Source organism: Seriola aureovittata, chromosome 18, assembly GCF_021018895.1.
Source record: "Seriola aureovittata isolate HTS-2021-v1 ecotype China chromosome 18, ASM2101889v1, whole genome shotgun sequence".
NCBI lineage: Eukaryota > Metazoa > Chordata > Actinopteri > Carangiformes > Carangidae > Seriola > Seriola aureovittata.
In genome coordinates this window covers 7,823,366-7,845,000 of record NC_079381.1, presented here as the reverse complement: position 1 = coordinate 7,845,000, position 21,635 = coordinate 7,823,366, and the positions used below count along the sequence as shown (strand labels likewise).

The following is a 21,635-nucleotide window of genomic DNA, read 5'->3' as shown; positions in this document are numbered from 1 at the left end:
CGACCCAGGCAGTACCCTAATTGAAAGACAGAAAAGCTTTCTAACATATCTGCAAAATTCAGTTTAGTGTAGTATAATTCCTACTGAGGAACAGTTAATGCCTGTGGCAGTAGAGGGAGTCAGAGTATCAGTACAAAAGTTGTCCAGAATCATTCTGCTGAGTCAGTGGTCCTTGGCAAATAAGTAGTTTGATGTTTTAAAGTTTTTCTTTTTTTTTTTTTTGGTCTGGTATTGCTTTCTTGGATGTGCTTGACATATTTCATCGGTGTGTTGCTTTTATTTGAGAATATAAAATAAGAAATAAAGAAAATTACTCTTTTTTTCTGCTGTTCAGTGCAAATGATCCTGCATGACAGCACCACCTAGTGGTGTGCAGCCACATCAATGAAAAAAACAGCTGAAATCATACACTGGAGCTGGAGCTTTATGTGTAGCATATACTGTATGAGTGCTATTTTATCTTTGGCATAAAGCTTGAGAGAGATGAGAGTCTCAGTTGTACAATACAAGACGAGAGAGAGAAGACATTGTCTGAAAACTGGGTAAGAAAGTATAATCTTATAGCTTTGTCACATGACAAGACAAAAAGCTATTATGTTGTTGTCCATGAGCACAAAATTTCATTTTAAATGTTATTAATGTTAAATCTACTTAACAACAACAACAACAAAAACATCTAGATGACAGTTTCCCCTTCACAATAATGTGACAGGTTGACTCTGTGCCCGCTGAAGGAGTACAATAGTTGACCGACTCCATCCAAAGCAGAATGGATGAGGAGCAAATGAAGTGAAATGCCATTCCTTTCCTAAAATAAAACAGGACACACAGGCTAGCAGGCAACAGGTGGACACAAAGGCTCTCTCTCTTTCTCTCTCTCTCTCTCTCTCTGTGTGTGTGTGTGTGTGCGTGTGTGTGTGTGCACGTGTGCACGTGCGTCAAAATATAACAGTAAATGCCTGTTAAGTAGTGAGTTGGGATATGCCTGTTAGTGGGGACATGTTTGTGGAAATGTTATACAGATGTGTGTTACATGCTGTAAATGTACTGTTGTAATGTTAATCTGAATATTGAACTACATATTAATGATATAAGATGAAACAAATACACATACAGTATATTATGCTCCACTATATTTGTATAGTATTTGACCAGTAATCTATCCTGACACTCTTTGTGTGACTATTCTCTGCAACATTATGACTACACTAGATTGGATACAAACTGGATTGTTGATGTGTGAAAATAAAACAAATAGTATGTTAATGAGGATTTGTATTGCATACACTGTAAAGAATATCTCCTATTTCTGCGTTTTAATTCCTTTGTGTAGTAATTTCACTGACACTAACGTGACTTATCTCAGCTGACATGACACCAAAAAGCTTTGTATTGAATGTAGTTTGTCCTTAAGTTCAACTCATAAACAACGGCCTGACACTGTTGTTGATTACTGTGAATGTGGATCTCTCTCTAGCGCTGGAGCCTTTAGAGCTTCGAGTGCTGCAGCTACAAAACCTGAGTGACTGTACATGGGGACAGCTAGCAGCTGCCACTGTCCATCACAAAGCTAACACACACACACACACACACACACACACACGGTGACTGAGCTGGTCCATGTTGAGCACAGAGCTCATGGCTGTCCCTGGCTGAGACACACGCAGTGAAGAAACACAACCAACAAGAGGGTCTCTTTACCTGTCATGGGAATCTAACCACCAGCTCGTACTGTGTGCCTGTCAGAGAGCTTTTGTCCAGACGGATCATTTAAGAGCAGGTATGAAGACTGTGGAGCCCATTTCAGTCGTACAGATCCTTTTTCTGCTGGTTCTGGTCACCTCAAGCTACAGCATACAGGGAGGTAAGTCAGATTTTCATTTGCTCAATGAGCTTTTAAAGGTGTCTTTTTTTTCACCATAAGTTATCAAAAGTGTCGCAAGTACACTCGGGTATTGTACAGTGCATAAAAACTGTGTGAACTCTGTCTTTTATTCATAGAAATGTTGAAGCTATGTTGAACTAAGTCTTTTTGCATGATCTTCCCTCTGACTGTGCGCCCGTGTGAGTAAATATGATGTATGAAAGCTACACATCAACTCAGTCAACGATGATGTAGGTGAGGAGAAGAGAAATGTCATGGAGAGCATCCTTTATTCTTGCATCAGTATTTTGCCCTCTGTAAAGACTTCTCCTAAAGTGAGGTGACCAGGTTGACTTCCCCCCCACATGTGTAGTGCTGAGATCACCTGTTTTCCACTACATCCTGCGGGGAAAAGGAGAAGGTGTTTATAGGCCAACATAGTGTAAATGTGACTAAATCTATATCCTTCCTACACTCTGGCATATCCTCTCCGCAGGCTGTTGTAAAGGTGGTTAGGGACCAGCAATTCACCTTGCTGCTATTTCTTTTCCCAATATCTTTTCCATATGATTGGGACACCTTCACACCACTGCTCCACTGTGAGCAAACATGACATCAGGAACCTGTTGTGTAAAGCGGGCACCATATGACATTTATTCCTGCATTTTCCGGAGGATTTAATGAACTTTAATGGTTGTAATTAACCTCTTATCTATTTTGACTTTTGACTGCAGTGAATTCAGGCCTGGCCTCAGGATCACATCAGGTCATGTGAGGCGGGTGCTGTATCAAATGCTGGCACAATTTTAAGAGCACATGCACAGGCCTGCAGAGCTGACCATAGACATACAATACATGTTTTATGAGTATAGATATACACTATATGATGCACACTGGCTCAAGGAAACAGGTGGTGTAGATGCTGTAACATTCTGCGTGGGTGGGTCCTGTAGCTGGTGAGCGAGGCTCGACGGCAGGGTGTAGGCTGACCTGTGCTTTCCGTAATATGCAAGTGATTACAAGGCTGAAACGAATGCGAGTGGCATCTTTCTTCTCATCACAAATCACTGACGGCATCCTGTCAGCAATAATTTGTGGCTATACAAGTGAGAAGGATGATTTAACTGCCAATAATACGTTATTACAAAAATGACAATGTATTTCATTTAAGTAGAAGTATGTTTCATTATGTCAAGATGAAAACCATATCTTTGTAGAGCTTCCACCTTCAACATGAGAAATCCATCATCAGACTGCTAATTTTTTACCTGCAGTACCTGAAGGTAAAAGAGTGTGTTGCATTGCAAAGATTGTGAGTCCTTTTATGCTTTGATTAGTGTTTATCTTGCCAGATGTTCCAGCTCAAAACTCACATTTAAACCACAAGTTGTCACATTTCTATTACTGTGGTGGTTATACAAAGTAAAGTATGTGGAAATTTGAACTTTTCCCACTGCCTCCAGTTTCTATGATTAGCTAAAGGCTAAACACATCCATGCTTCAAACACAGACATGTTTCCATAATGTTGAACTTTATGTTTTAATGCATTTTACTTTTAGTTACTTTTAAACTTTTTTCAAACTGAACTTGAATGAAGTAACCAAACACAAGCAAAATGTAGCTTTTTAAAACCAAGTGTAGGCATTAAGACTCAGTTGTTTTCATACGTTCTTGTTTTCCCTTAAAAACCTTAAAAGGGACCTTGAATTATCCTTTATTTTATAGATAAAAACAATGCAAACCATAATAACAAAAGAAAACTTCAACACAGATTGTTGCACACATTTGTTGGATTGTTTTAGAAGCGATTTGAAGCTTTTATCCCACTGGTCACATTGTCTGTTTTCAGTCACTACAATAAATTTTACTTTGAGCTCAGAATGACACAGTATTGCTTCCATTTAGTTTGGGTGTACAAGCCTCTTAATCAGACATTGGCTGATTGGCTGTGACAGCAGCCACTGGAGCAAACAGGAAAGTCCAATTCAGTGAAGCTACCCTAAACGTCACTATCAAAGATGGCGGATGAGAATCGATCCTTAAACATACAAAGAGAACATAGCAATACAGCCTAAGGGTAACTATCCAAATATTTTCTAATTTTTAATGTTAGTCTACCGATCGAAGCAATTGACTCACAAAGACAAACAGCGGTTTGTTTGAAAGCGCCGATTCTGTTATTTAACGTGAGAAAACGACAAGTATCTAGCTCAAACTATCGCGGAGCTATGACGCTGTAAAGACAACATGATATACTGTATCCTCCAGTGGGCTTCTGAACTGACAAGTGCTGTAAAAGTTTGTTATTATATTATTGTTATTATTATTATTGGTATTTTTGCTGTGGTGCGTCAGTTGAGCAAAGCTGAGATGGATGACACAAAAGGATTCATTTTCATGGGGTCTGCTGGGGTGAGCTGGCTTGTATTAGCTTTGTTTGATTTCATTTGAAATGTGGGTGAGCAAACATATCGAACGGATGTTGGTCTTTATTAATCTGTCCCTGAAGTCCTCCTCAAGTCCCAGTGGTCTCATGAATGGGACGGTTTTAAAGTTTGGAACTTTGAAGCTTTCGGTTAAATAAACTACAGACAGCCAAAACAGTATCACAACTCAGTTACTGTAGACAACATTTAACCATTTAGAATTAGGCTAATGTATTGTCTTTGATAATTACACATAAGTTAAACAAGTGTCCCGCAAGCCAGTCATTAGTGTAAACTATGCTCTGCCAGGATAAATTAACACTACATATGCCTGTAAAGACAGTGGAAGGTTACTTTCAGTGTCGCTCAGCATGTCTATGTGAACTGAATCTGTATAAACAATGGATGACTCCTTTGCAGACATCCGATCCCCTGACATGCCACAAAAACAATTCTAGTTTTGTGTTTGTTCTTGTTTGACCACACTGTAAGTCAAAACTATCTGGTCTGCACGATAGCGTCATAGAGAGGGAGAGGGAGAGAGAGAGAGACAGGGAACACTGTTTACAATTTCACTCCAAGTATGGAAAAAACCTGGAGGATAAACTGCAAATCAAAGCAAACGCTAAAGGAACCAAAGGTTGTTATAAGTTACAGGCTCTAAAGAAGGCCACTTTTATGGGAAGGACACAGAGTTGGGAAAGGTTGACATAGATCTGAGGGATACAGGAGGAAGAGAAAAGATGCAATTAATTGAGTGAGGAAGCTTTATTAAGTGATCATTGCAATTAATTGAGAAAGGCATCAACAATGTTGTAAAAGACATTTGTATGAGGAAAATTGGCAAAGCTAATACTTAAGTGAGTACACAATGATACCTACGACGATATAGCTAAGATATGCTTGGCCATGAATATTAACTTGTTGGATATAGCATCTGAGGATTTTATAAGGACATAAATATCTAAACCTACTCACACTGGTAAAGTGCAGTGAACGGGCAAGTTTTCGTCCGTCCGTTTCGGCCGTATATTTGTATGTTGTGGAGTGGACTCACACCAGAACTAAAAATAAAGAAAGGCAGTGATAATGAGAGGCAGTTGGTTTGGATCAAGTAGGTTTGTGTAATACATACAGTAAAGGCCAGATGCGACTTGACCACTATTACTGGCCTCCTCTGAAGGCCTTAAGAGCACTCTATCACTTCTGGTGTCCAAAAAAAAAAAGAGAATGTCTCATGAGGTCAAATCCGGTGAGGCTCTTATTTTCTCTAAATAATGAGTCATGTGGCTGAACATGGGCCACAGCGAAACCTTCATCCTTCAGATGTTGTCCATCTGTTTAGACATAATATTGGCAATAGAAAGAGATTGAGAAAAAAAACAAGTCATTCTGCAAACTCACTCCATATCCAATCCTCTAGTGTAACATATTCCAGTCACATAGACATTTAATAAATAATCTTTTCCTTTGAAAGTTGTTGAGGGGATATATTTATGGCTTTTGCTGTGGCGAACTGATAGCAACAACTTCAGTGAAATGAGTGACCTTTTGATGAAACATGCTAAATTTTCTGTAATGAACATGTTAATGTAGCATGCTAATTTCAGCATGCTACATTAACATGCTCACATTGACACTGCTAATAAGCTGATGCTAAAGAGCCATAATGTTTACCATGTTCATCATTTTAGTTAGCATGCTAAAATTAGCTAATTAAACACAAAGTTCAGATGAGGCAGTAAGGGAATGTAGCTAAATAGTTTTTCATACTGCTAGCACAGCTAAAAATAAAATTTTAGACTGCATACATGTTAAAAGAGGTAGGCCAGAGAGATATTTTTCCCTTACTCTGACATTGGCTTTTAGGTTTAAAGCTAATGTCAGCATGCTACCCTAATTTGCTCACAGTGAAATTATTAATAAGCGGATGCTAAACAACCATGTTTGCTATGTTTACCATCTCAGTTTAGCATGTTAGCATGCTAAAATTTACCAGTTAAACAAAATACAGCAGTAGTACAGCAATGTCAGTAGTTCCTCATACTGCTAGCATAGCTAAAAATACAATTTTAGAATGCATACATGATAAAGGAGGTTTGTGAGTGAGATATTTTCACCTTATTCTGACCTTGGCTAAAATTGTATCCCAGTGTTTAGAACAACATGTCAAAGATTTGGTGATTTATAGAACTCTCTTTCAGCCAGTTCATGAGTCAAATGGCAGCAGTGACCTCAGGTTGAGTGTGGATGTGGGCTGGTTTTTCAGCCATATTATTGTGAAATCTTTGTTTTACAAGAGACAAAACAAGCAGTGTCCTTTAAACCGTAATTGCTTCCTTTATCCTCCTTTCCTTTTCTTCTTTACTGTCTTCTCCATTCCCTCTCTTGACTTCTCTCCTCTTTATTTTACCTCTTCCTCCTCTTAGTTCATACAGAGTTTAAAGCAACTCTGATGTCTCTGATCTGAATCCACAGACTGTATAAACAGTTTCTGCCTCACCACTGTGTTACTACTATCTTCTTCTATCCCTTTCCCCCGTCAACATGTTTTTGCTTTTACTCCCCCTCTCATTTTCTTTCCTTAATATACTCACCCAGAGTAAAACAATAAATATTAGACTACCTTATTTAGTTGTTCACTTTTACCCTCCTTTCATTTGTCTGAAAATAATCCCTCTCCTCTTATTTTCCATCTACTCCCTTTCATGATTGAAGCTCACTAAAATAAATAAATATTGATCATGTCCTTACTCTGGATTCACATGGTTTATATCATGAAAAAGAGCAGGTGGTTGTAATAACTTATATATTCAGTGTACATAAAACTGGTAATTTGCCCTCTTTCCTTTTAACAAAGACCATCTGTTGCAATGAGATAGTGAACAGTGTGTGCGCTGGGAATGGAACCTGTCCTTGAACCTGAAATTAAAATGTTGTTTTTTGCTTCAACTTATGCTTGAAAAAAAAAAAAAGAACTTTTAACAAACTTCAGAACTTCAAATAGATTTCAACTATCAGCTACTGTCTTTCCTCCCTTTTTGTCCTTTTAATCCTACTCTTATTTTTCTCTTTCCCCATACTTTATTCACATTTGCAAACCAAATGCTTCAGATGTAATTTCACCAGTAAACAGATTATTTATCTTCCCCTCAAGGTCATCTTTCTTCTGCTCCCCTCAGGTCAAAACTGTAACTTCTAAACTTCTGATTTGTCCACAGTCCGAGTTGGACGCTGACTGACTAAAACAGATGACTCAGTCCAAAATAAGAATGCCAAGAATGTCAAATTATTTATCTGAAAAGATGCAGCTGTTTGCACTTCCACTGTGTGTGACTGTAATGTGTTATAAAGAAACAGCATGCTCAGTTTTCAACCCTGTTTCCCATTATACAAAAACATGTGCAGTGGTGATTATAATTTGCAGAAAATTCCTTGTTCAGTGCATAAAAGTGATTCAGCTCAATAGCACTTTCAAAAAGTCCAATATCAATGTTCTGTCTGGTCATAGAAGATAACAAGATAAAGTGTTCTTCCAAATGCCCCCTTTTACAAAAACTGTAATAGATTTCTTTTTTGTAACAAAAATATTCATGTTTTCTTGTATGTACCCTACCTAGCACCTCGCATCATCACCTTACTGGAGACAGTGGATGTACTACTGGATCACAATGCAACCTTCATTTGTGAAGTGGAGTCACGCCCCCCTGCTGACATCACCTGGACCAAGAATAACCACCCAATTATGTAAGTTTACACCAAAAACCATTTTAACTACAGTAGTCAAACTTTGTAAGTCAACACTTGCTGGTTAATCAATGAATATACCTTTATATATTGTTTGTTCTTTATTTTGGGAACACACATTACATTCTCTTTGATGTCCACTTGGGTATGTTAGATTATGCAAATACTGACGATATTATTTGAATAAATTACTTTTGTTTAATTGAGTTTTGAGTGCCAGTAGATGGTGCTAGATGTTCCTCTCACCCATGAGGGCTATTATTGTTGTTACTATAAAATGGGATAAAGTCAGCAATACCTGGCTGCTTATTTAAGCACAAAAATGGTAAAGCTAATAAATTAAACTATTGCAAGTCTATATTTAAGGTAAACAATAAAGATTTGTAATGGCCATACCTGCTAGGTATGGCCATTACAAAGCTAACATCAAAATCATATCTATATCTATCACTCACTATACAACACTAGCTAATCACAATGCAAACATTAATGATATGATTAATGATATTTCTTAATGATAAAATGTTACATAACATTACGACCATTACAAGGCTACCATAGTCAAAAAAAGATTAAATAACTAGCTATCACAAGGCTATGGTCAGTCAAATGATTAGTCAGCGAAATTAGCTGCTTATTTTGGCCAACAAAAAGCTGATATTAAAGCAATTTTTAAATGTTAATGGTGTCCACATTAGCTACTCATGGGTAACGCTGGCAAAAACTTAAAACTATCAGTAACACTAGCAGCTAATTGCTTGGCAAAGTCCTTTGGTAAAATTTTAGTAACATTAGCCTCTAATTTTGGCCATCATGCTACTACAAAAAGTATGAAATATCAATTACACCAGCTGCAAACGCTGATTCACGTACTGTTCATCACATATTTGAAATATGGATTGTTCCATGTAAGGTTTACATAAGACTGAAAATCAGGTATGGTAAATGCTCACAACATCACACCCATGTTTTTATCCCACCAGGTACTATGACCCCCGGTACATTACCAGGGAGCAGGGACAGATGCTAATCATCCCTCATGTAAGAGAGTCAGACAATGGAGAGTACTGCTGCCTCGCCAATAACGGCATCGGAGAGCCGGCCAAGAGCTGTGGAGCGCTGCAGCTAAAGATGAGTAAGTCTGTTTTCTTCCAAGGTTGTAGGACTGAAGTACAGTCCAATTTTTAGTTGAGTCCATATGTTTTTCAACGTATGTAGAAGATGTAACAAATACCCAGTGTCATTAACACAAAAAGGCTAAAACCGCTGTATCTTGTCTCTGGTCTGTCTCTACATCAGAACCGCAGATCAAACGCCATCCTACCAATTTAACCCTTCTGGTAGAATCCAAAGCAGTGTTACCCTGTGTGACACTCGGCAATCCCAAACCAGATGTGACCTGGCTCAAAGATGATGAGCTTATCAAGGTATGCACAACAACAGAAAAAAAATGCTGGAAGGTTTCTAGTCACATGAAGCTTTTCACTGATTTAGCCTGTTTAAAAAAAAAAAAAAAAATCATTGGGTGACAGTAACATATGGTGTTTATACATAACTGTGACCAGGATTGTAAATGGTTACAGACTGCAGTGATATCTAGTTTCTAGTGTGCCATAGCAGCTGATTAAAAAGTGTTTTTTTAAATAAATTTTTTTATATTTTATATTTTTTATATATTCTAACTTTTAAACAAAGAAACACAAGGACAACTTGTCTCATCTTTCCCAGATAAGTGACCGTGTCACCATTCTCGACTACGGTGCATTGAAGATTCATAACATACAAAAGGAGGATGCGGGACAGTATCGCTGTGTGGCCAGGAATAGCTTTGGTTTGGCCTTTTCAAAGCCTGTCACCATAGAGGTACAGGGTATGTATTTCAATGTAGTTTCCCCTTCTATTCTTGTATATATGTACTTTAAGAAATTTCTATTTAAAAAGTGGTATTGTTTGTGTTATATGTCTGTATATGTGCCTTTGTGTGTGTGTCTAGCTCCAGCACGAATCCTGCGGGTTCCAAAAGAGAAGAGAGTAGCGTATGGCAGCCAGATTACACTTGACTGTAACGCCACAGGAAATCCGATCCCCACCATCACCTGGCTGGAAAATGGGAATACTGTAAGTTCAGCTGATGTTTTTTGCTGATATTGATTATGCATAAACATGAACATTGTTTTCTAAAAGAATCAGAGAGTCCATAACATGCCCACAATAGTAGTGTAACGGCTCTAAAACTGCATTTTGGGACAATAAAGCTCTCTAAAAGCTAAATTCCGGCAGGTTCTTATTGGTCCATCCATCTATCCATCTATGTCTTCCCAGTCCACTTGGACACTCATACATGCTTGTGATCTTGTCTCCTTTACAGTGGTTGAGTTTGGCACAAATATCAGTCAACACAGCCAGCATTCAGAGAAATTTTATCACGTAGCAGACATTGTGACACATTGTCAGCTGTAGAGCCTTACATAATGGGATAGCTGTGACAATAACAGAGTAGATAAACAGGAAAGCAAGAAGAAAGCAAAGTGTAATGACACACAAAGTTTTATTTATAAAATCATATCTTCAGTGTTCCAAAGAATACAATTGTACAGCCTAAAATATTTGGTAGATTAATTGCTAATAGGCAAAAGCTGAAGCAACACACTGTCGTTGAGTGGTTTTTGCTGAGACACCTGTCACTGTATGGCCTGCATTACATCAGGGGTGTGATTGATATACTGTCTATCTCCTTGTAGTCATGTGCATAATCAAGTGCAAATAGGGAAACCAGCACACTAGCAACACAAATCCACACATGAGGTACACTGTAATACACACATAAAATAAATTACACACGTCTCTGTTGATCCTTCGCTCGTTCTCTCTCTCTGTCACTCTCCCTCACACACACATGCTTAAAGATCGGCTGTGGGATCAGTGATATAAACAGCAAAGGAATTCTCATTATGTTGACAGGGGATTGAAGAGATTGCCTTCTATTTAGCCAATAATACACAGTGTTATCAGCTTTAATTGGGCTGTGAGTGAGTGTTATGATGCTGTTGTCAAACAAAAACCATCTATCACTAAGGTAAGGTTCTTAATGTATTACAGTGTTGAGTGGTTAGCGGGAAGTGCTGACTTGTGATTTGAGGACTGACTGGCTCGATGTTCAGACAGCCCAGCCACGTAAGGTGGTCTCACTGGGATATATACTTTGGCTGTTAAAACATTCAGAGAGAGCGGGTGTACAGTATACTGAGGACATAAACAAACAGGATAATGAAACAGTGTCAGCTGTTTTTGAAATATGGGCTGAGCCTAATAATCTGATGATTATGTTTAACATCGGGTCACAGTGATGGTTAGGTTTTAATCACCATTGCTGTTGTAACCACATGCAATGTTTTTCTTGGGACAACAGGAGAAGACATTGTACATGACTCATAGCAATAACATATAACCAACAATAATTTATTTATTTAATTGTTTTTTTGTGCAATTGCAAGTCCAATTGTGTTATGTACATAAAACAACAGGACCTTGTGTCCCCGGACAGCAAGTTCTCCATTTACTGTAAAATGTACTCAAGAGAAACGTTGGCATCTTAGTAAAATAAAAATGAAAAATAAGTAATTTGTGTGGTGACTTTGTTCAGTGGACATCGGGCTAAATCATGCAGGACCACCTTAAGAATGTTAAACAGGATGTTTTCTCACCAAGGCAGCAGACATTTTTTATGCATGCCATTGCAACAGGCAGACATACACCAAATAATGTCTGGGTATTTAATAGTCTTGGGTGCTTACTACAGTGTGATTACAGGCCCATAATGCCTGTAAATACTATATATATATATATATGTGTGTGTGTGTGTGTGTGTGTGTGTGTGTGTGTGTGCGCGCTGATTAAAATGACTGTGGGAGCTGCTTTTCTGGCAGCTTGTTGAGGTCATTAAATTCAGCGGGGGCTGCATAAGAGCTCATCATAAAAACAGATGGTATCTGACACAACTTCAAATATAGACACGTTGCACATCAGCACCTGGGCTCACTCCCACACACACACGTTACAGATGTCTCACATATATCATTTATAAACTGTATATATGTGTAAGTGTGAATATAGGAACTGTAAACAAACACGTGTCATCTGGCTATATCTGTGTAGTGTGAATACCAGGGAATTTTAAAATCTTTTCAATGATTACACGTGGTTATATTAATGCCAGACACAGTGCATGCACTTAATTTTATCAACTCAACACCTGTGAGACATAAATATAATCAGCGAGTGAGCAGTTTACACACAATGAGACAAAATTCTACAATGTCATAATAGAATTCTAGTTAGAGAGATTTTCCTACTTTCATTTTCAGCTTGTTCAGTGTCACTGCTCACGAAAACCCTGTTTCCAGCTGTAGCAGGGGACTATTTTCAGCTTAAAAAAAAGCTTTGATGGCAAACAGGCAAAGTCTGCAACTTGCTGGAGAACATAGTGGAGATTTTAGCAGCTAAAGAGCCAAATATTTTTTTTTCAGTACTTCATAGAGACCACAACAAAACTGGATTTATGTTGAGTGTTTCTCCATGAGTGCTGGATGTCCATAGGGCCAGTAGTTTGCTAACATGCTCCCTATATCACGTTTATAAGCCCATAACAAGCCAAACATGGGTGACTGTTTGCTGCTTGTATTGTTCCTCCCCCAAGTGGCCAAAAAAAAAAGGGAGAACTGATTAATGCACCTTTAATTGTAATATCTCCTTTCATATGATGAAATACCTCTGCTGTTTTAATTTTTCCTAGATCTCAGGCGCATCGGTTGAGGAGACCTTGGTGGGAGAGGTGATCCTGTCTGTTCTTAAAGTGACAGTGAACAAGCCCGCTCTGTATACCTGTCTGGCCTCCAACAGACACAGTGCTGGAGCCAACACCGTCAAAGCAACTGCAAGAGTCACCGTCGCAGGTCTGTTACAAAATCACTTACTGAAAGCTAATTTCTCTAATGTGGCAGCTGTGTGGCTGTTGTGTCTGTGAGTTGTTGTTGTTCCTGCTTTGCCTTGTGTTATGTTAGCTGCCAGTTATATTAATGGTGTTTTGTGTGGCTTCAGCTGTTTGTTTCCCCCCCCCCCCCCCCCATTTGGCTTATACTTCTCAGCCATACCCATCCACACACCCCATGACCACAGTCACCTAAAAAAAAAAACACACACACACACCTCCCTTCCTCCCTTGGCCACACACACACTGTCTTTCCACCTGGTTGTCCCTCAGTCTCCTCAAAGCTAGCGATGAGTTGACTAGAGAAGGACCATGTTTGGTTTTCTTTTCCAACTAAGACTGATTTTTATCTGTCTCTCTCCGCTCCTCTCCCCTCTCCTCCTGCTTGTGCTCCTTCAACCGACATCTTCCGGATACTGCCACTTCCCCATAGAGTGGAGGTAAGAGAAATGATCCATGCTTCACAGCTATGAAGTGTCCTTTGCTTCATTTATTTACTTTTTTGTGTGTCCTGGTATATATTTCCATGTAACATATACAATGCAATGAGTTTATAGAGAAATGTTTCAGCCCAAATGAACCAGCTTGACTCAGAATGATTACACAGTGCGCTGCGTGTCATTACATCTTATATGGGCACCACAACCACTTGTGTTTGCACAGTTTTTGGAGACACTGAGTGCTGCTTCCTCTGGGGTCAGCTGAAGACAATATGCATTTTAGCTCTGCCAATAAACCTGCTATGCCAAGCGGGAGCCGTTCTCTCAGTCACCCATATGGTGTGAGTTGAATTTGAACTTTGCTGAACCACAGCAAAACCCCTTGTTACCACATCTGGACTATGTAACTATAGAGAGAAGGAGAGAAGGAGACGCAGATAGAAAGGGGGAGGAAAAAAAGAGAAAGGTAGGAGGAAGAAAGAATAAAGGAAACAAAAATGTTGGCCTTGAGATGCCTGATGAGAATGTCTGAGGTAAAAATGAAGAAAAGGTCTCAGACAGACAAAAAGGCCAGGTTTACTTACAAGATTTGCCAACTCATGACCACATCTGGACCATATATTTAAAGGATGTTAAAAATGAGAGAGCAAAGAAGAAAGAGAGAGAGTCAAGAGAAGGAGGAGACGATGGGATGATGGGGGTGATAGATTTACCGGTTAGCTTGAGGTTTGAGGGTTTGACTTGAACTCCGCTGAAGCGCCAAACTCCCCAAGAGGCGACATCTGGAGTTTGTAACTGTTGGTGTGTACACACACAGGCAGGGAGAAAAGTGGAGTGAAGGCTGTCAGACTGACGGGCAGGCAGAAGAAAGACCTTGGATGTGAGGCAGACAGAAAGAAATGTGGCTCGTGTCCACGCTGGCAGTCTAACAGACATAAGAGCAGGCGGACAGATGGGCAGGAACACAGGGAGTCAGTATCAGAGACAGGAAGATTTATGAAGAGTACGTATGACTGACCTGTTCTATCAAGAGGCAGCAAGGAAGTCCAACAGGCAGGCAGACAGGATGTAATTTCATATGAACCCTCTGCAACCAGTTTCATGATCAACATCTGGATGATGTTAAAGAAGATATTTCAATTGATAGACCATTTCTTAGTATTTTTTTTACGCACAAACCTCCACAAAAGTTCAGTCAGCCAAAGCAGTAAAAGACTGAATGCTCTGAATAAATGTATGCATTCACTTGTTTATTCGCTCCACTTACTGAGCTAAGGAAAATGTCAAACAGCATACACCAGACTTCAGAGTAAAAAAATTCAAATTCATAGGAAATGAGTCACATCTGCCCCAAAATGTAGTTCTTCTACAGTTCATACCCCTCTCCAAATTTGGTACAAATCGGTTCAGTACTTTTTGCATAATCTTGCTGACAAACACACAGACACGAATGAACAAAACCTCCTTGAAGTAGGTAATAACCAGCCCTCTTTAACACCCTTTAACAAATGGTCAAGCAATTGCATCTGACAGTCCAATGTATGGATATTAGCATGTGTGTGTGTGTGTGTGTGTTCCTCCTTCCAACAGACTCTACAAGGGTGTTGCAGGCTACTGCAGCGCCTACCGAGGTGATGTTTGCCGCACCGTCCTGCGAGATGATTCGCTAGTTTTCTTCAACTCCTCCCTCTCGGACCCCGAGGACATGCAGGAGTACCTGGTTCAGAGCTGGTGGTCGGAGCTGGAAGGACTCAGTATGCTGTGTAGCCCGGCAATACGCTCACTGCTCTGCCACTCCTCCTTCCCTGACTGCAACCCATCAGGGTTAGGACCTGCACCTAAACCTGTCTGCAGGTAGCACATGTTTCTCATTGCTCTTTGTGTTACTGCTTCACTTTGTCAGTGCAGCATATGGATGAATCAAGGAATGAATGCATGGTTGAAGGACCTTCATCATCTGTTTCCCCCCTTATAAAACAGAGAACACTGCCTGGCAGTAAGGGAGCTGTACTGCCATAAGGAGTGGCTGGTACTAGAGAGCACCAGTTCAGTCCAGCCTGGGCTGTTCAGCTCTGTCACTGGGTCCCACACTTCCAGTTCACTGCTGCCCAACTGTCAGGCTTTACCGAGTCTTCGCACAGACCCTGATGCTTGTACACATGTCCCTTTTGTAGGTAAGATATCCCTTACTATGACAGTTTGGTGTTTCAAAACAGAAACTCACTTTACAATCCTAAATGAACATCCTGTGCTTTCTTTCTTGGTAGGAGAAATCGCTTCTTTCATTTATTCATGAACAGAATATGGGATTTTCTAAACTATTCTACATCAGACGAACTTAATGATACATCTTGCATTTTGTTTTATTTGAATTTCTTAACTGCAGTTTGATAAATCTAATTCTGTGCTGCAGAAACAGCTGGAGCACAGCAAATGTAGCACAACAGCAGTTAGGAGGAAGGAAACGGAGCACATGTAAAAGCAAGAGTTGGCTAGGCGCAATTATTCATGTGCTGAAGGCAAAATAGAGCCTGATACGCTGCTGCACTGCAAGTCGCAGATGCTGATGAAGCCATTAAGAGGGTTGAACTAGACTGAGCCAAAATTTACAGCTGCAGGTGTGTGTGTCTGGTGTAAAGTATCTAAGCAAAGTGGTGTGTATGTTTGCTCTGTAATATAATCTTAAACGTACTGAACTCACCTTCAGCTCTGTATTGATTTCTCAATTATATCGTTTTTATTCAGATTACTTAAAAGCTGGCTTCCTCCTCATATTCAAGGTTTTCTAATCTGCACATTTCTACATTTCAGACATCAAGAAAGATCAAATTACAAGTAAGTATAAAAAACATTTAAGCGCAACACGAATAAATTTGCTTCCAGTCATTAGTACTAATCTCATACCGTAATGAATGAATCGGTAATTAAACATTTGTTGTAAAAAAATAACATATTAATTCTACATCCACTCTGTTTGGTATCAATAGTGACGTGTTACAATGACAGAGGCCGTTTCTACCAAGGCAGTGTGAATGTGACGAGGTCTGGGATACCGTGTCAGCCATGGAGCCAACAGGTATTGTGTGTGTATAAGTTCCCAAAGGCACAATGTCACATGACTTCACAGGTGAAGAACATATAAACTTGAATACAACTAGAATATGCAGTAGAGATACAAGATAACCACTTGTAAACAGAGCATGGGGGAGAAATTTGAAATTCCAAAAGGACAGACAATTGAACAAAATTGGTTTAACATGTAAAAACTGCAGTATCCGCTCATTGGAATTTCGTTGCCCAACAGAACAAAATTTTTCTTTATTTGCATGCTTAAAAGTATGGGTTCATCATTGGGTTGAGTCTTCAGTAGGTACTATAGCTAATAAATGACGAGTCAATCGCAATCACCAAAAAATAAATGGAAAAAGTTAAAATAATTTGTTGTGATTGATATCAAGGCTACCATCACAATCAATTCCTGCATTTAATAAGTGTGACTGATGTGTTGTGTGTGGATGTTCAGTTTTATATAAAACACTCCTGACCTCTAACCTGAAACAGAAAAACACACAAAAGTGCTTACAAGTGCATACACAAGCACACACAAACACACACACTCCCTGTGGCCCAAAAGCCCCTTTATGTTTTTATGGATTTGGTCAGTGAGAGGGTCTGTGAGGGTGAACTGTTACTACTCTCCTGTGCTGTGGGTGTGTGTGTGTGTGTGTGTGTGTGTGTGTGTGTGTGTGTGTGTGTGTGTGTGTGTGTGTGTGTGTGTGTGTGTGTGTGTGTGTCTATGTGTGTGTGTGCCAGGTCAGCAGAGAGGGAGGGGCTCATCGTGTCACATCCTGCCTCTGGAAGCAATTAGCTTTCACACGCATATGTTCCACATACACCATCACTGACACACACTTTAACATTTTACAGTTGCTCTCTCACACACACACACACACACACACACACACATACGAATATGTCTACTGTATGTGAAATTGAGAGAACCTTTGCTCTCTTATGAAATTCTCAAATATTAGCACATTCTTTCTCTCCTTCCTCCACATGTGTCTCTCCCCATTATGTGGGCATACACTTTCCATTCACACACACCCCAAACCATGTGCAAATTAGATCACATAATGCTGAGAAATATCTACTAGCCTATGTGTAACATAGTCTATAACATACAAAAATGTACACGCATGTATACACATAAACTAACTGGTTTTTGTGTTTCCAACAGCAGGAGAATTATTATCATCTTACGGACTGTCTGTGTCTCCTTCAACAAACATCATCTCTAATCTGAAAACACTTGACATGATTAACTGTCTCCTACTGGTTGACATTGGCTGAGAAGCTTGTGTGTGTGTTCGTGAGTGAGTGTGTGTGTTGAAGTATTTTGGTGGGACCACACTACCTCTACAGCTGTATTTACATTTGCCCCAAACTGTTGACACTACATTTGCAGCTTGAGGAACTCAGAAAATCATTCTCTAGAAGAGCGTAATAGGCAGCAATGATTTTCAGCAAATTCACCTGAATTTTCTGTTATTTCAGCCTCGGAACATCTGGCAGGCTTGTCAAGCTTTCGATTTCTCTGTTGGTTGAAGCAATGTGCATGGAGCTGTAGTTAGTGCAGTCCTACATATATACACTTTGGATGGTGGTTTCTTTTTTTAATCTCTCCCAAACCAAAAATACAGGAGCAAAAGTGTAAGGAATGGACATAACAGTGTTTGTCTGCAAATATTAGCACGTCTGGCTAACTAGCCTACTACCTAGTAGTAGCCTAACCTAGCATACACTTCCAAGGCCAATGGAATTACTGCATTGTAAGTACTGGGTTACAGGTTACCTATAAAGAAAAACTTCTTTTTTTTTTTTTAGAAAAGCACTGTTCACATCTAGAATATCCACTGTGGAGTATTTCCCCATTTTGTTGTCCCTGGTCCTTAATGCTACCAGAGTTAGGCTAATGTTAGCAGCTCTGTCCTACTCAGTTACATTTGGGGAAGTTTACAAAATTCTTGTTTTAAAAATGAGTCGGCTTCAAACATTAAAAAGTCAGAGGATAGAAATGCAAAGCCTGCTTTTGTCTACCACTGTCAGACATGAAGGAGCCACAGTGTCCAAAAAATTACGAAGAATTTCAAGTGCTAAATCTGCCATCATTGTAAACTATGCGAGAATGGAAAGCATGACAAGAACAGCAGCAGTAACTAAGGGTAGCAGGGTTTAACAAACAGCTCTCTGGTGAAAATGCATTTTCTGTATCATAGTCAGGATTAAAATGACATCAGGAAGAGGGAATGCAGCATGTGCTGCTTCCAGGAAAAGGCTGGAATTTTGTGATACGTTGTGCTGGCCAAACATAAGTCAAAAAGTAGGCTGTTAAACATGATGGGATTATTTTGATGATGATTCTTAACTTCCTGGCCAGCACTAAAGCTTTCATTTCCTCTTGTAAGTATAGTAATAGCATGATTGGGATAATGTCCGCTGGAACAGTTCTCCCAGAGGGCAATGTGAAGCTGATTGCACCATTATGAACTCAAAAGGCCTATATGTTTTTCATTGGGTGAGGTACACTCAAGGTTAAAACCAACATCATTCTTTTTTGGGAGTATGTGTTTGACAAATACTGATTAATAAACAATTCATTAATATTTGACTCTAATTCACAAATGTCAAATTCCCTTCTCATCCAAAAATCCGCTTATTAGTCAGTAGATCAGTATTCTGCTTTCAACATGCTACAGCCATTGTTTTCACTTCATGGTGTTGGAAGACTAAATCTAACTGTGCATACGCAACCAAGCATAACAAAGCTGCAAGAGCAGAAAGGTGTAAGTGATTCAGGGACTTAGTGTATGCATTTTTCTGATTGTTATTTTATAATTTAAAAGATCTGTAATATGTGTGCTCCCTGATCTATGACACTGCATCACTATTGAATATAGATTTACTGTTTAAAGGAGACTGTAACTTTCACCTTCCTTCCTCGTCACACGAGGAGCAAATGTTCCTAATATTTTGCACAGTTAATGTTGTTTCTCTAAGAGGGATGCCTCAGTTTAAAGTTGTCGTTTACTGTCTACACAACATGGAGCAGATCTTTTAACTCATAGCTTTTATAGTGGATATAAAACAATCTGCACATACATATGAGTCCTGCAGGAAATGAGCGCAACACTCTAATGTTCAACACACTATATGTGACCCTATAGGAAAATCACATTTATGTTCAGCACATACTCAACACATATGTAGTGTATGTAGTTTCCCGTTTTGTGCTGAGTCATAGAGAGGAACAGCAGCCAAACTTAGACTCAGTGATGTTGCACAGAGACCGCCAGGCACATTATAAATGAATTAAACAGACCATGTTGCTGTAGCTCTGTTTTAGTGATGAAAAAGTTCAACAAGCATTTGGTGTTTTTAATGATGCTGTTCTCACCATTCAAGCATCTAGAGCAGCCTTTGTTTTTCCCTGCGAAGCGACCTCTTGTGGTCATTAGAATAATGACCGCCCTTTGGTGGAAGCAAAGGTGGATGTACAGCAACATGACATTGTTATAGTGCTGCAAAACAACTGCAGGGAGGATACTGATATGGATGGTTGGGTGTACAAAGTGTTGGATCTTGACAATGGAGACTTTCATTCCATCTCCTGCCAAAAGTCAATGGCTTATTTTGGAAGGCAGTGACAAACGACCTCACTTGTTGTTTAGGTATGAAGAGTTGTTGTTGTTGTTTTGTTTTTTTAAACATTCCTGGCAACCTGAGGGTTGACTTCTCATGAGTTCAACCATGTGAAGAGTTTGCTCAACAGCACATGTGTTGAATGCAGCCTTTTCAGCTCATAACTTCATATCTCTTGGGATAGGTTGGATCGTTGCTCTTTTGATGACTAGAGCCCGTGACACACGAAGACACCAGATGTTCAGTATTTGAGTTGGCACTCTAGTGTGCAGAAACAACCGTGCAACCCCTAATGTCCCTCATTATACAACATTTTACAACCGATGGTTATTAAACTGTAACCTCACTACAGACCCTGAACAGGACCCTGAAATTATTTGGAAGGCCATCTTAAATTAATTTCTGATGTGAAAAGTAAAAACTCTGTCCATTAAAATTGGCTCGAAACAGCTCTTAAACATTCCAGGAAAAAATACAGGCAAGAAATTTATTGATCAGACGTAATTGATCCCTCAAGTCAAGTCTGTTTCCTCTTTACCTCCCTCCTGAGCACGGGGTCAGCAACAGAACAGAGCAAATAATGTTTTTCTCAAAAACACCTCTGGACACAGGCTGGCTCCCAGATGTCCTCACCTTACCACGATAGGAAGTAGCAAACTTTCCAAAATACAAAGATAGGTCTCCTTTTCCAAAATACAATTCTTAACAGTACTCAACCTCTTCTGTTCCCCATTTCTATCCTGCTTTTACATTTCTGATTATATTTACAGCTCAGTTGAGAAAAGGTCAACTAAAGTTCTTCTCCTTGTTGATCCTCTTTATGTCTTTTTCTTCTGTATCATTCTGTCTTGTCATGTAGGTTCCCCACCAGCACCGCCTGTCTGTGGATGTCATTCCAGAGTTGAGGAACTCAGACAACCACTGTAGGAACCCAGGAGGAATCAGCGACAAGCCCTGGTGTTACACCTCAAATCCCAACATTCGTTGGGAGTACTGCACCGTGCTGCAGTGTGGGGAAGCGAATACAGCATCAGGTACTGTCCTCTGCTGTCTTTTGTACCTCGGTCACCTGTCACCACACCTATGATAGCACGCTACTGCAGTAGCTAGTAGCTAACAGGTTGAGAACACACTACAGTCAAGGCATTTCAACACGTTTTGACCAAGGAAATACCTCATTACCAGTGATGGAAATGACCAAAATTCACTGCGGAAACCTTTGTCTATTTTGCCACTGAATGCTTTGTTTTGGTGCTTTTAATGTCTAATTCCAGTTTGTTACAACATGTTATTTTTGTAGTTCTGGCCAGTCCCATTTGGTAAAACAGACAACTCTTGTACTCAACAAGTCAAGTGCAGAGTTCGACTTAAAGTAAAAAAGGAACTCTTTATTGTGCAAATTAAACTGGAGGAGAAAACAGTATAATCTATCAGCCCTTTGACCATTTACTCTAAATGTACCCTTGTC

The 21,635-nt window shown here is 39.5% G+C and overlaps 1 protein-coding gene across 1 annotated transcript in view; it reads left to right on the top strand.

Annotated features, from left to right (window-relative positions):
• Nucleotides 1-1,654: 1,654 nt before the first annotated feature.
• Nucleotides 1,655-21,635, top strand: part of musk (muscle, skeletal, receptor tyrosine kinase) — a 34,665-nt gene continuing 14,684 nt past the window's right edge. Inside the window, exons 1-13 of the mRNA XM_056404347.1 lie at nt 1,655-1,864; nt 7,912-8,038; nt 9,022-9,173; nt 9,338-9,465; nt 9,767-9,908; nt 10,032-10,156; nt 12,831-12,990; nt 13,459-13,465; nt 15,056-15,319; nt 15,446-15,639; nt 16,277-16,300; nt 16,453-16,541; nt 21,027-21,201. Coding sequence (XP_056260322.1) covers nt 1,783-1,864; nt 7,912-8,038; nt 9,022-9,173; nt 9,338-9,465; nt 9,767-9,908; nt 10,032-10,156; nt 12,831-12,990; nt 13,459-13,465; nt 15,056-15,319; nt 15,446-15,639; nt 16,277-16,300; nt 16,453-16,541; nt 21,027-21,201 — 1,669 coding nt within the window. The 5' untranslated portion in view covers nt 1,655-1,782. The remainder of the gene's footprint in view (nt 1,865-7,911; nt 8,039-9,021; nt 9,174-9,337; nt 9,466-9,766; nt 9,909-10,031; nt 10,157-12,830; nt 12,991-13,458; nt 13,466-15,055; nt 15,320-15,445; nt 15,640-16,276; nt 16,301-16,452; nt 16,542-21,026; nt 21,202-21,635) is intronic.